At 36.2% G+C, this 15,323-nt stretch overlaps 1 protein-coding gene across 27 annotated transcripts in view; it reads left to right on the forward strand.

Moving 5' to 3' along the window:
- Positions 1–15,323, forward strand: part of SYNE1 (spectrin repeat containing nuclear envelope protein 1) — a 486,694-nt gene that overhangs the window by 158,774 nt on the left and 312,597 nt on the right. For all 27 annotated transcript variants that reach the window (XR_014844515.1, XR_014844516.1, XR_014844517.1 and 24 more), the window contains 6 exons: positions 4,421–4,517; positions 5,772–5,974; positions 8,351–8,515; positions 8,978–9,130; positions 10,116–10,259; positions 13,029–13,202. Coding sequence is in view for 23 of the 27 variants with exons in the window: in XM_085023506.1 (XP_084879632.1) it covers positions 4,421–4,517; positions 5,772–5,974; positions 8,351–8,515; positions 8,978–9,130; positions 10,116–10,259; positions 13,029–13,202 (936 nt within the window). In the remaining 4 variants the exon portion in view is untranslated. The remainder of the gene's footprint in view (positions 1–4,420; positions 4,518–5,771; positions 5,975–8,350; positions 8,516–8,977; positions 9,131–10,115; positions 10,260–13,028; positions 13,203–15,323) is intronic.

Here is a 15,323-nt window from a genome sequence, read left to right on the forward strand (position 1 = left end):
TGAATATCTGTCAAAACTATATCTTTACTGAAGCATCCTAGAACCGTAATATATTTTGCTACATTTTAATTGTATTTTCTAAGTGCTGAAAGAACAACATGTATTTGAAAGAAAAATATTTAACAGGTTTACAGTAAAATCTTACTGTAGATTTACTACAAGTTTCTAGGAGACATTTGTCAAAAACTGTGAAATCTGTAATGATATGTTTCCTTATTCATTTTGAGTGATTTTGGAAAGTAATGAGAAATCCAATTTTCTAAGTTTAAGCAATTGTATTAGTTCTACAAATATTACATACAGATATGCATTTATATTTTTGGATTTAGTCATGTCAAATGATACACTCCAAGCTCAGTAGGTAATTATTCAGGCTCTGTCTTTGTTCTAGCTATTTATGGACAGCCAATTAGATTGAAATGCCTAATGAGACTGTTTCACCAGGTTAATGTTCCAACACAAAGATGCTAATAATTCTCTTTGAACTTCTCAAATAAAGCATATGTAAGTGAAGACTTTTTATGAGCGATTTAAAAAAAACCAGTACTTTCTGCCTACTTCATAGAGAGCTGAGCTGCTAATTTTATTTTTTTTTTCCTAGCAATTTTTTTTTTTTACTGTTTTTTTTTTTTTTTTTTTTTATTTTCCCACTGTACAGCAAGGGGGTCAGGTCATCCTTAGATGTATACATTGCAGTTGCTAATTTTAAAGTGCTTCGTACCATAACCCTCACAATTATTTGTAAAATTTCTAATTATTCTGCCAATATAGTAGGTTTTAATGAACATTTCCTAATACTCTTATCCCCTGGCAAAATATACGTATCTATCACCTATGTTTAATCCAAAAAGGGGTTTAAGGTATTTCTTGTTTAATAGTTTTAATAACTAAGCTATTGATGTTTCCTATGTGCCAAGTACTTTCCACCTATCGTCTTCCACCTCAATGACAACCCTACAACCTGGGCGTGTTCACGTTGTGTCACCGAGGAGATGGAGCCTTTGAAGGCTCAAGTCCTATGCTCCATGTGGCACAGTTAGTAAGAAGCGGAGTCTGGATTTGAATCCACATCTTTCCAAATCAGAAGCCCTTGTGCTTAAGCACTGAACTTCACCCTCCGACAAAACTGACTAGGGAAAAGGATTCTTTTTTTTTTTTTTTTTAACTGAAAAGATGAAAACCTTAGAATGATTTTTTATTACTCGGTGAACTAAATTAGTTCCATTTAGTTCCATTTAATGTTGGTCCATAATTGATAGTACTTTACACTTCCATACTGCAGCCTGCTGGTTATCCTTATTTCTGTTATAGGCAGCATGGTATTGGGGCAGGATGCAGTGAGGTGGGGGAGTTTATTGAATCCTGGCCACCAGTCACATAGAAAGGTGTTAAATCATGGCTCAGCTACTCACTGCCCATGTGACCTTATAAGTAATATCTAGAAGACAATCTTTCCCAATTTTTAATAATGATAATAATAACAATAGAGATTTTTCTAGGAACAAAGACTCACACATATTGTTTTCCTTCTGTTTCATACCCTACAGGGCTTCTCTCATTCTTTTGGAGTTTGGGAGGAAAATCAGTCTCTTTAGAACAGACTGTTTCAAAGTGCATGAAGACTTTTCAAATAAAATCATAAAATCAGTTTCTTAAATGTAATCCTTTCCTTGGTTTCTAAAAAAACGTATTGTAATGAGCCATATGCTGCTACATCATCAAATAAGCAAAGTAATATTTGAGATGTAAGGGTTCCATAATTATCTTTTTCTTAGTCTGAATTCTCAATTCATTCTTATTCATTTGCAAAAAAAAAAAAAATGATGATACTTTCTGTGAGGATTAGAGAATTCCAGAAGGCACTTCCTATTCACCTCTTATAGGGGGTGCTTAGGTACCCAGCCCCTATGTACTCAAGGAATTCTTGGAAAATACTTCATAAATGCTTGATTCAATTGGGTCACATGCTCCTGCCAAGAGATTATTAACCGCAATGTAAATAAGAAGATAATAAGTTCTTGCCATCAGAGTTGTTCTTGACATAACCACGGTAGCTAACACACGCTTTTACAATGGCAGAAATAAGACGTTTCCTTCTTTCACATCCGAGAAGAGTTCTTGGAAGTGTAGACTGTATAAATGCAACATCAGTAATGCGAATGGTTACTGTAGTTGTGATTTTAATAATGTGGCCAGGCAGTTCTGATAAAACTACTGTTCAGAGTTGATTTTTAAAATCTGAAACTGTCTGGCTTAGCTCCCTTTGAGTGACGTTGATGAGCTTTTTATTTATTATATTTATCTTCTGAGAGTAGAAATGAGTCCCTTCTGCCAATACTTTGAATTTGGCAGCCTAAAGAGATATTTTTATTGAAGTACCATCAACTTTAGACATCCTTTGGCCAACCTGGCTTATTTTTTGAACTTGATATCCAAATGTAAGCCATATTTTGAAAGAAATACACTAATCCTGTCATTGTTATTTCAAATATACATTTGTGCTTAGTGGTACATTCTTCTGAGAGAGTTTGTCTAGATAGTTCACAGCAAAAAGGAGACTTAGCCATCCTCCTGCTAAAGTGATTCCAATAGACAAAACAATGTGTGCTACTGAATGGATTTATTCAGGTCCTAGAGGAAAAAAGGCAAAGATTAATAAAATGATTAAAAATTAAAATAACAAATAAGGTTTTTCTATAAAAATGATCTAGTTTTTCTCATAGAAAAGCCCAAAAATAATTGAATGGATTTCTACAACCTTTATAATTTTCTTAAAACATGCTCTCCCCACCCCCTTCCTTGGGCCAAAAACGAAATTGGAAATAACTTTTTTCTCTTGTTCATTTGTAATGAATTTGTAAACCACTCTAACAACAATGGAGGTAAGACTTTCTCCAGTTTGGGCCCATTTCGCATTTCTTTGACACTTAGAACAATTGTTTTCCTATTAGCTTCTTGAAATTTGTGTCCATACTTAATGGAGATTGTTTTTTTAAAACTCTGCCAAATAAATCTATCGCTTCGATTTTCACAGTGTTTTGAACATTAGGTGTAATATTCCATTTTTGATCAAACCATGACCTGCTTATTTGTTAAATTTTTCAAAATTTAAATTCCAGTAAATTACACTCTCCCCACTTGGGGAGGAGGCAGAGGCTAAGGAATTAGGACCTAGAGTAAATAATGAATTAACCAGACTACTGTTGACTTACTTTATTCTCATACAGAAATAATAAGGCCTATTGAAGTTATAAAGTATTCATCGGGGAACCCCTCATTTCAGATAATTCACAGCTTTCTCTATTCATTATATCCTTGAAGAATAGTTGATACATATGTAACTGCAAATATAAAATGATATTAAGTGAATTATGTATGTAATTTTTAATGTACTCTTTAAATACAATAAACATCTATCAATAAAAAAAAAATCTAGGGATGTCTACGAAAATACCCCATAAATAGTTTTGCATCAGTATACAAGCATTTTGCGTCTCATATTAAGTGTTCATTAGCATAATATTCAGGAGTTCAGCTGGTTTTTAAAGGCTAATTTTGCATTTTATTATAGTGACATGAAGTATTTTACTGAGTTTAAATCATAGGAACTAATTATGCTATTAAAAGAAATTCAGAAGCCTTTGGTAGTATGTTGTAACCTATACTTGCATTAATATTCTCCTTTAGAGAAGTAGGAAAAATCTTTGAAACAGGCATTATTTCACACTTCCTGGAGTTAACAATAAACTCACCTAAGAATATTTTTTATGTGTTCTCCATGGTATAGTATCCATTTGCTTATCATAACTCTATTACATATGTAAACTGCATACAGACATAGATAGAGACATGCCTTACCTTTAATTTTTATACTAGGTAGTAGAACCATTAGACAGTAGATAACATGGATGGAATGTGTGATTATTTAGCATTTTTCTACTTGTAAACATTTTTGTATTTACTTTTTATCTTAAAGTGTGCATTGTGCCATTTATTTATAATCCAACCTTCATCAGAGCTGTCATTCACCAGAGTTATTGTTCAAAGAGCAACAGAATCCCACAGTTAAAACACAGTGGGACACTTTGAAATGTTATTCCAAATTTAGTGCTTTCTAAATGTTAGCCCCAGGTTCTCTGGAGAAACTTCTGTCTCTTCTAAAAAGAAACTCCTGGGTGGAGAAGAAACATCATATTTTCTCAATCTAGGGGTGAGTTAGAATTAAAAATATGGAACCAAGGAATTTTCTCAGAATAATCAGGTTATTTATGGCAGTTGAATGAATTTGCTATTTTTAAGAAGAGTGAGTTTGATAAATTTGGGTAACATAGCCACATACTTACACGGAAAAAAAAATTGACTTTGGCACGTCTGTGTGAAATAGCATTGGTTTTCATTTAACTATTCTCTCTTTTTCTAGTCTTTTATAGAAAACAGCAAGTTCTTTGAACAATATGAAGTGACATACCAGATCTTGAAACAGACAGCTGAGATGTACGTCAAAGCTGATGGCTCAGGTAAAACACAAGACAATTTGTTGCAGTATCGAGTACAGTAGAATTTAAAACCGACAGGTTTCCGTATGATCAGATCATTTTTTCTTTCTCTGCAGAATCCTTGTGTGACTATGCCATTGGCCTGGAAAGCACACAATGGATTCAGTTCCTTTGACATTGTACAGGGCCAGCCTGCGTGACCATAATCCTGTGTGTGTGTGTTCTTCTAAGAAAGAGGAAAATAAACATTCATTTTCTAAATTGTAATTTTGTTCAGACCTTTTTTTTTTTTTTTTTGCTTTTTAGGGCCACACCCTTGGCATATGGAAGTTCCCAGGCTGGGGATCCAGTCAGAGCTACAGCTGCTGGCCTAGCTGCAGCCGCAGCAACATGAGATCCAAGCTGCATCTACGACTACACCACTACACCACAGCTCACGGCAACGCTGGATCCCTAACCCACTGAGTGAGGCCAGGGATCAAACCCGCATCCTCATGGATGCTAGTCGGACTCAGTTCTACTGTGCCACAATGGGAACTCCCTGTTCAAACCTATTTTAAATTCAGAAAATTAAAGGCAAAAATGGACTAATTTGAATATTTTAATAAAGTAAATGAAAACTTAACACAAAGACACAAGTTGTAAAATATGTTTGTTCCAGTTTGCAGATATGTCTGCCATATTTGCTGAAAATGAACTGGAGCATTTGTCATTGATGCTATACTTGTATCCATCTATTTGAGTGCATATAAAATGCGAGCAAATGCATGTTATCTATTGCATGCCATTTATCAGGAATTTTAAACATATCCTCGTCTTTAATCTTTATAAATACCTGTGACTAAGATATAACATATTCCCAACATATGCCGAATGCAATTCTAACATTACATCTGTTAAATTTATAGTCTAAAGAATTAAGGGGAGTTCCCTTCGTAGCTCAGCGGTTAACAACCTGACTAGGATCCATGAGGATTCGGGTTTTCCCTGGCCTCGCTCAGTGGGTTGGGGATCCATCATTGCTGGGAGCTGTGGTGTAGGTTGCAGATGGGGCTCGGATCCTGCATGGCTCTGACTGTGGTGTAGGCCAGCAACTGTAGCTCTGATTCGACCCCTAGCCTGGGAACTTCTGTATGCCACGAGTGCGGCGCCAAAACAGCAAATAAATAAATAAAATAGAATTATGAATGCACACCAGTGTATAGACCTTAGGATAACAGGTATGGTGGATTTGAAATATAAAATTAGGATTTTAATTTGTTGTATCTGTTTCAGTGGAAGAAGCTGAGAATGTGATGAAATTCATGAACGAAACCACTGCCCAGTGGAGGAACCTCTCGGTAGAAGTCAGGAGTGTGCGGAGCATGCTGGAAGAAGTCATTGCCAACTGGGACCGATACGGCAATACTGTGGCTAGTCTTCAGGCTTGGCTAGAGGATGCTGAGAAAATGCTAAATCAATCAGAACATGCCAAAAAGGTAGGACTGCTTCTCTCAAAAGGAAAGGAACACAGGTGAATTTAGAAATAAGAGATTTTCACAGCAGAGTTCTCTAGGGACTGTTATTTGCAAATGTGTCACAGAAATTCTGACTTTGCCTGAAAATATGCACTTTTGAGTTAGTAAATTATTTTAGACCAAGAAATACACTGCTTTTTAAAAGTTCTGTTAAAACAGTGTTTTGACTTGCATTTACAAGAGCTTTAACCAATGGAGCAGCAGCCAAACCCAACAGGCAGCAGAGGGCGCTATACACACAGTAAGGTCTGTGCTTGCAAGGGCATGCCCAGTGCACAGGCTCTGTGGATTTCCTAATTTAAGAGAAGATGGAATTGACTTTGGTTAGCGGCACTAAATCTGTGTGATGGCACACAACGGTTCAACAGATAGGTCACCACGTTTTTGTCTCTTTGGATATACTTTTTTGGATTTTAACAATCCTCAGCCATGGGTCTTATTCTAGGTAAGAATAAGGTCGGAATGATTTGTTTTCTTCCCATTGCATGTGTGCATGTTTTTTTGTTTGTTTGTTTTGCAAAAGTTATTTTTTTACTTTACTATCCCTTATGTTAAAATATCACATGAAGTGGACTGATTTCTGTATAAACACTTTTTAATTAGGAGCCTGGCAATTTCCCATGGAAAAACAATTTGTATATAAAAGATATAAAGATGCCAGATTTCCATTAAGTATAGAACTTGCATCAGAAATACTGCTTGCCATGCCGGATTGCTTCTTCAATTATTATGTTATACAAGTAAATGTATAATTTTTATTTGTTTCATATAGATTAAATATTTGCTGAGCAACTGTGACCCACACAGATTTTGGCTTTTCTGATTAAACTGGCAGTGCCCTAGTAGATGTCATATGTGTTAATTTCATCCAAGGGAATAGAACCACCAGAAACAGAAGTGTAATCAATTTCTGTAGGAAGTCCTCCTACACATGGCTTAGAAAATCGATTTTGAATTATCTTTGGTGTCCGTTTTTATTGTGGTGTCTATGTGTATGCATGCACACATGCATTTAACTAGAAATCAGGTGAAGGCTTCCCCACTGCCAAGTGTGTAACTTTAAGTCAAGAAAGATGTCACTGTATTAAACGCTCTCAGTCTAGATAATTAATTTTTCAGATTTTTCCATCAGTGGCTTATCTCCTGATTGTTCATCATCTTCCTGTACTATATTCAAATTTTTAAAATCAAAAATAGCAAGTCAAAATTTGTTTAAAAATTTTTAAGAAAACTATGTATTTCCCCCCCAAAATCAGGCCTTTTATATGATTCTGGCACCCCTGTTTAGTACCCTGAAGACTATGAGCAAGTCCCTTACACTCACAGAAATTCAGCCTTTTCATCTGTAAAATAGGAATAACAGAAAATGGTCATCTTTTTCCATTGTGACTTCAGCAAAAGATATAGCATAGATGTTCTAATAAAAAGACACTTAGCATTTTTAGTTCATATTTTTGAATTCTTTACTAAAATTCGCCTTTCGTAAGAGATTTAGAGGAAAACACATATTAACATCACATATATGGAAACTAAAAAATGATACAAATGAACTCATTTACAAAATAGAAATAGACTCACAGACATAGAAAACAAATTTATTGTTATCAAAAGGGAAAGGGGGGTAAAATTGGGAATTGGGGATTAAACTATACACACAACTGTGTATAAAATAGATAACCAACAAGGACTCTATAGCATAGGGAACTTTACACAATATCTTATAATAACCTATAATAGAAAAGAATCTTAAAAGTACATATATACACACACACACATATACATGCATATATGTATGACTGAATCACTTTGCTGTATACTTGAAACCAATACAACATTGAAAATCAACTATTTTTCCATAAATTTTTTTTAAAAAGCACAATTTAAGGAGTTCCCATTGTTGCCCAGCAGGTTACAAACCCAACTAGTATCCATGAGGCCATGAGGATGGGGGTTCCATCCCCTGGCCTCTCTCAGTGGTTTAAGGATTCAGCTAAGTTTCCACGAGCTGTGGTGTGGGTTGCAGACATGCAGCTCGGATCCGACATTGCTGTGGCTGTGGCATAGGCCGGCAGCTGCAGCTCCAATTCAATCCCTGTTCTGGGAACTTCCATATGCCATACATGTGGGTCCTAAAAAAAAAAGAAAGAAAAATTTAAAAAACTGAAAGAGATTTAGGATTCACCATAAAATTTACATCAATTTTATTTCATTTTTAAGTTTTCATGGACATAGACTACATCAATTTTAGAACAAAAGGTTTCTTAGTCTGATTACTGTCATATTATTTATTAATTTTTGATTTATGGTTTATCATAGCATGCGTTGTTTCTTGTTTAGGATTTTTTTCGAAATTTGCCTCATTGGATACAGCAGCACACGGCCATGAATGATGCCGGCAACTTTCTAATTGAAACATGCGATGAGGTGGTCTCCCGTGATCTCAAACAGCAGTTGCTATTGCTAAATGGACGATGGAGGGAGTTGTTTATGGAAGTCAAGCAAGTATGTTTCTCAAGTCTCTTTCTGCCTAGAACTTGAGTGTGTCATAAGTGTTGGGATAAACAGGCTGTTTAGAGACTATTTCATTGTTATAGCATGGATTTATTAAGGCAGAGGACAGATGTGCTTAGAACTGTTATGTTTATATTTGGTCCATTCTTCTTTCCCATTTGTACTGGTGGAACATAACAGAAATGCATACGTGGAGTAAGGGTGATGCTAATATGCAGGGCCTGCTTATATGGAATGATTCATGCTTCACATCATAATTTTTGCACCTAGGCTATTTCCTTTTTTCTTTTCACAGTCATTGGACTAACGTCAAGTGTATCTAAAATAAGAATCAGGAATTAGAGTCTTTCTTACCACCTAACAGTTCCAGAGAATAAGCAGAAGTGAAGGTTATAGGCGTCAGAGTCTTGGCTTCGTAATTTTTGATGTTGCCATGTTTCCTTTTCTTAACAGTATGCCCGAGCTGATGAATTGGACAGAATGAAGAAAGAATACACAGATTGCATTGCTACCCTGTCTGATTTTGCAACAGAAGCCCATAGGAAACTTTCAGAGCCCTTAGAAGTCTCGTTAATTAATGTCAAGTTATTAATTCAAGACTTGGAGGTAAGCTAGTTTTCTAGAACACAGTAAAAAACAAACTTACTCCATTGTGAAAAGCAAGATCAGTGAACTTACTTAGTTCGTTGCAAAACCTGTTTCGGTGTCTCCTTGACATCTTTTTGACATGTGTGCACATCCTGAATCGTACCTCTCCCCAAAAATCTATTTGATTTTTTTAAAGGTGTATTTTGACTATGGAATAACTTCAAAACAGGCATTTAATTCAGAGATTTTTTTTCTATAACTAAATTATAAAGTACCAGAGAAAAACATATCTATAGACAACCCCTCTACATAAATGCCTCCAACAACAAAGGATTTATGAATTGTGCTATTTATATATTTTGAATACCTTGCAGCTCTCAACAAAATAAAGTAGCACAAGAATATTTAATGATATGGAAAGACTTTCCCAATATACTATTAAGTCAGGAAAGCAAAAAAATTATCATGCTTTTTTTGTGAAAATAAAAGGTGGACATAAACACACACAGGGAAAAGTATCAATGATATAAAGATGTGTTGTTGGCTCTCATCAAAGAATCTTATTTTAAATTATCTTTAAATTATTATCTCTAATTTATAAATTTCTGCAATGACAATGTGTTATTTTTTTAAAGAAAAAGTAAGTTAATTTTTTACATTGGAGGAATTGCCCCAAATTTCTAACAAGCATTTACCTGATATAATGTTTATGTACTATATTAACCCTCACATTTTGAAAGTGTAAAGATTACTTCAGCTTATCGTTATGCTAACTTAAGGATTTATGGTTACTTTTAAAGGAAACTTCTATTTACTTCCATAGCATTACTAACATGTAATGTATTGGTGATGAAGGAAAGTATTAACTGGAATCTCTAAGAGACAGTTCCAAGTACAGAGTTTTATTCAGTGCATGTTGGCTTGTGTCCAACCTTCTGTAGAGTCGTGAAATTGGGAGGAAGTGTATCATGTGGTAAAGTAGCTGTTTCAATGATTCCTGCAGGATATTGAGCAGCGGGTGCCTGTCATGGATGCTCAATATAAGATGATTACAAAGACAGCACACCTCGTTAGCAAAGAGTGCGCCCAAGAAGAAGCGAACGAGATGTTTGCGACCATGTCTGGGCTCAAAGAGCAGCTAACCAAGGTGGGAAAACTCTTTAAAGCAGGACGCTCTGTGCAGGTCCCATATGGCCCTTGGCATCCTTACTCCTCCTTTGGCACACTAGGCAAATCATTCACTTGTTAGCAGAGCATGTATTTATTTCTTATTGGGATTCTTTATCTAGTTACTTTGTCATGAGCGTTAAAAATGAAACTGTGGAGCTGATATCAGGCATTACCTCTGTTAATTTAGAAGTATTCATAGCTGTATTTTAACAGAAAGGCAATCCTCTTCTGGGAGGAGAGAGGACCAGGTAAAAGTGATAAGCAAATAGGAGGCCGAGTGGGGTAGAGAAATGGAGAGAGGAGGGGGAGGAAGGCAACATATATTTAAATGATGAAAGTATTCCCAAATACCCTTTTATTGAGATGTATTTGACCTGCCTCTAAGATTATTTATGCTTTTTTTTTTTTTTTGCTTGCATAGGCTCAAAGCAGTGAAAATTCTCCCCTCTTTATCTCACAGAGCTCACCTTGGACTTGAGATATAGACATTTATGCCACTTGTTTGCAGGAACCTCAGTGAATATCAAACACTAGCCATAAGCCTTTTCTATTCTATTGTGGGATTTTTCCTTCAGAGCTTTGGAAGATTTGCTGGGATTTTTTCTATCTAAAGTTGAATTTTATGGCGACAATACTGTTTGCAAAGTCCGCTTAGACTGGGTAATTAATATCTAGTAAAAGAAAGGAGTGATTATATAAGTGAATAGAAAAATTTCATAATGAAAAATTCAAAAGCAAAGGAAAAGAAAGCAGAAAAAAATACCCTATTAATTAGTAGAGAAGAGTAGAAAGAGAATAGCCAATATGAAATCTATTGTGGAGAATTAATGTAAAAAAAGGAATAAATGACATAAATGAAGCTAGGAAGAAGTATGTTCATGAAGAAAAGACAATTTTGTCAAATCAGTATATATTCAAATGTTAATTTTAAATCCTTTCGGACATTCAAGGTAAGATTATTAATAAAGATTGGGTACAGTTTAGAATCAACATTACAACTGAACAACCTTCAACAGCCTTTAGAGCCATATCTTAGGTTGGCCATATCTCAGTGCACATTGGTTTTAGCAATTGAGGGCAACTTCTGATAAAGCAAAGTATTCCTTCAGACACATCATCACGCTTTATTTGTTTTTAATTTTATTGGAATATGGTTGACTTAAAATCCTGTGTTAGTTTCAGGCGTACAGCAAAGTAAAACAGTTACTCATATACATATATCTTTTCCTTTTCAGATTCTTTTCCCATATAGGCTATTACATAGTATTGAGTAGATTTCCCTGTGCTATACAGTAGGTCCTTGTTATCCATCTATTTTACATATAATTATGTGAAATCCACCCAAACTCTTAATTTATCCCTTGCCCCACATTCCCCCTTTGGTAAGTTTGTTGTTGAAATCTTTGAGTCTTTTTCTGTTTTCTAAGTTCTTTGGATCACTTTTTGTTAGATTTAACATATTCGTGATCTCATATGATATTTGCCTTTGTCTGACCTACTTCACTTAGTATGATAATTTCTAGGTCTATCCACATTGCTGCAGATGGCGTTATTTCCTTCTTTTTTGTGGCTGAGTAATAGACAACATACAGAATGGTAGAAAATCTTTGCAAACAAAGTGACCGACAAGGGATTAATTGCCAAAATACATGAACAAGTCATCTTGCTTTCTTAACTGATGAATTAGATGTAACATCTTAAGAAGTTTTCTGTTGCATCCTGGGAAGATTTATAAAGCACACTGACTTTTACACATGTCAGCAGATTCTGTTCATTTTGCTCAGTAATTTCAGCAGAGCTTTGTGGCAATAGGGCAGTACCTTTCTTTTGATGATTTTCCTTTAGGCAGCATATCCAAGAGCATGAGAATAACTATAATGTAAGGGGGAAAATAAATGGTCTGCTAACCAGGACTTAAATTTCCTTTCCTTGATTTCCGAAAGCATTATTAATACTTTGGGAGCAACTCTAAATCAAATGAGGGGGACAGGAAGTTCTTGCAGGATTGTATGGGGTCCTAGATTCCCGCTTAGATGTGACCAGGCAGATGCTTTATGGAGGTCTTCATTTCCAGGTGCTCATCATGAAGAGAAAACCAATGCAGGTGTATAAACTAACAAGTAACAGATGAGGGCTGGGCCGATTCAGAGTAGGACGATGTCTGCTAGCTTGTGTAGGACATGAGCCTTTGAGATGAATGGGATGTTGATAGCGAAAGAGTAGCAAAGCGTGGAGCTGGGAGGAGGTAGGAAAGCACGGGACCTGTCTAGGAAGAGCTAGTCAACACGTCTCTATGTTTGTCTAGAGTGGAGCAATTAAGGAGTAGAGTTCTTGAAAATAAAGTTGGAAGGTCCAGGTTGGTCTAGGTAATGTAATTCATGACCGTCTTAAGGTCAGATTTTGAGGCCAAAGTGAAGATGGGTTGCAGAGTTTATGAAGTGGAATTCGATGCCCTCTGGCTCACTAACATCATTTATTTGAGGAAGTGCTATCCAGATGGACAGTTGCGTGAGGAAACTCTAGCCTTTTTTTTGACTCAGTGGTATGGTAGTAGTTTACATCCAAATTTAAAGCACACAGGAAATACCATTAAAGACTGTCTTTGGAGATCAGTAAGCACAAAATGATGCTATATGAAAAAAAAAAAAAAAGTTCCTGAGAGCTATGAATGGTGCCCTGAGCTTGTGGTCCTTCATTGCTATGCTGAACTGCCTTTAAGGGAATTTTTGTCTTTGTATTTTCAAAGGTCAAAGACTGTTACTCCCCACTCCTTTATGAGTCTCAGCAGCTGTTGATTCCGTTGGAGGAATTAGAAAAGCAGATGACGGCCTTTTACGACTCACTTGGGAAAATCAATGAGATTCTAGCAGTTCTTGAGCACGAGGCACAATCTAGTGCTCTTTTTAAACAGAAACATCAGGTAAGAAAAATAATGGTCCTTCAGGAAATATAGTTAATTTTAAAACATATGGAGACGGAGATGTATTTAGTGATAGAAACTCAGAGGTAGAAAAAGAAACCTTCTTCTAGAATAGTACTAGCAACTCAAAACAAAAACACATCTTGTCCAAATATGAAAACCCTATACACTGTAGATAAAATAAAAATTTTATATCCCTCTATGTATTTATATGTAGATATATATTATATTGGGACATTTAAAAGATTAAAAGCTTTATAGATACATTTTAAATTGTCTATTTTTAAATATATACAAAAATAAATAATTGCATTCCATTTCTATCCAGTGTCTATAATGTCTTTTTTTTTAATGGCCACACCCACAGTATAAGGGACTGATTATGAGCCACAGCTGCGACCTTTGCCACAACTACAGCAATGCCAGATCGAACCCATGCCTCCATAGTGATCCAAGCCACTGCAGTCAGATTCTTTTTTTTTTTTTTGTCTTTTTAGGCCTGTACCCATGGCATATGGCGGTTCCCAGCCTAGGGGTTGAATCAGTGCTACAGCTGCCAGCCTACACAACAGCCGCAGCAATGCAGGATTGGAGCCCAGTCTGTGACTTATACCACAGCTCAAGGCAATGAATCCTTAACCCACAGAGCGAGGCCAGGGGTCAAACCCGAGTCTTCATGGATACTTGTCAGGTTTGTTACCTCTGAGCCACAATGGGAACTCTTGCAGTCAGGTTCTTAACCCACTGTGCCACAGTGGGGACTCATCTATGTCTTATGAGCTCTTTTCCTACCTCTAGGACTAGGCAGGACCATAAAATTCTGGAAATGCATTTGGAGTGATCATCATTTTTCTTTGTCTCATTTTTAGTAAGCAGATCTGGATGCAGAATAGCCTCCTACTGAATGTGGCAGTTAATTGGCTTATTTGGTTGTTTTATCATAAATGAACTTATGCATTAGAGGAGGGTGAAACTAATGGGCAAAGGGTTTGCCACCATATTGATTGAAATAGATTCATGAAGGAAGGCAGCATCTCTTGGCAGAAATAGCAGAGAATGGAGTCAGACAGGTAGTCAGATCTGATATAGCAAATCACAAAGCCTTGATAGCTTTATTTCCTCTCCTTAAAACTGTGGGTAGTGGTACCTAAGTCGAGAACCTGTGGAGATTTTACATTCAATACACTATCATGTAACTAACCCATTACACCACATAATATGTACTCCATAACTGGTAGCAACGAATATGACATTATTATCATTATTATTATTATTGAAGGTAAAGTCATGGTGATTATACCATCAAACCCTATTCTAATGGGCTTTCATCATATTGGATAAAGATTGTCTTTCATTTTGAAATAATGGTGCCATTTCTTACAGTCTCAAATTACTATAAGTTGCCATCAAAGAATCCTTCCACAATTAAAATTGCATTTTGTGTGTGTGTGGTGTGTGTGTGTGTGTGTGTGTGTGTGTGTATACACGTGCTTTTTTGGGCCCCACTTGTGGCATATGGAAATTCCCAGGCTAGGGGTTGAGTTGGAGATGCAGCTGACAGCCTAGGCCACAGCCACAACAACGCCAGATCCAAGCCACATCTGGGACCTACCCCACAGCTCACAGCAACACTGGATCCTTAACCCACTGAGCAAGGCCAGGGATCAAACCTGCAACCTCATGGATACTAGGTGGGATCATTTCCACTGAGTCACAACAGGAACTCCTGCATTTAATGCTTTAATGATAATAAATATTAATAAGATTTACTAAGATTTTTCTAACATGTGTTACTCTTTTACCTATGTCTTTAAAAGGAAAAAAAAAAAGTCCTAATTCTAATTCTGTTTTACCAAAACAAAGCAGAAACCTTGCTTTTCGTATGTGCCTCTGTTACCCAAACTGGTTTGAAATATTTTTTTCAAAGCAGTCGAAGCTGCTGAAATGAAAATGGTGTGGATTCAAGTCAAAAAAATGACTGCTTGCCTTGGGCTGAGCTGAAGAGTTTCCATGCTGTCTACTGCAGAAACTGCTAGAATGCCAGGTTACAAGTCAGAGAACGAGGGCCTCTGAGTCACCATTGCGTCTTGTCTGCAAATGTGTGACAAGGGCAAGTTCTCC

Source organism: Sus scrofa, chromosome 1 (genome assembly GCF_054392235.1).
Source record: "Sus scrofa isolate SSC_HxYL_T2T_F1_AM1 chromosome 1, Sscrofa_HxYL_maternal_Yorkshire_Landrace_v2.0, whole genome shotgun sequence".
Lineage (NCBI taxonomy): Eukaryota > Metazoa > Chordata > Mammalia > Artiodactyla > Suidae > Sus > Sus scrofa.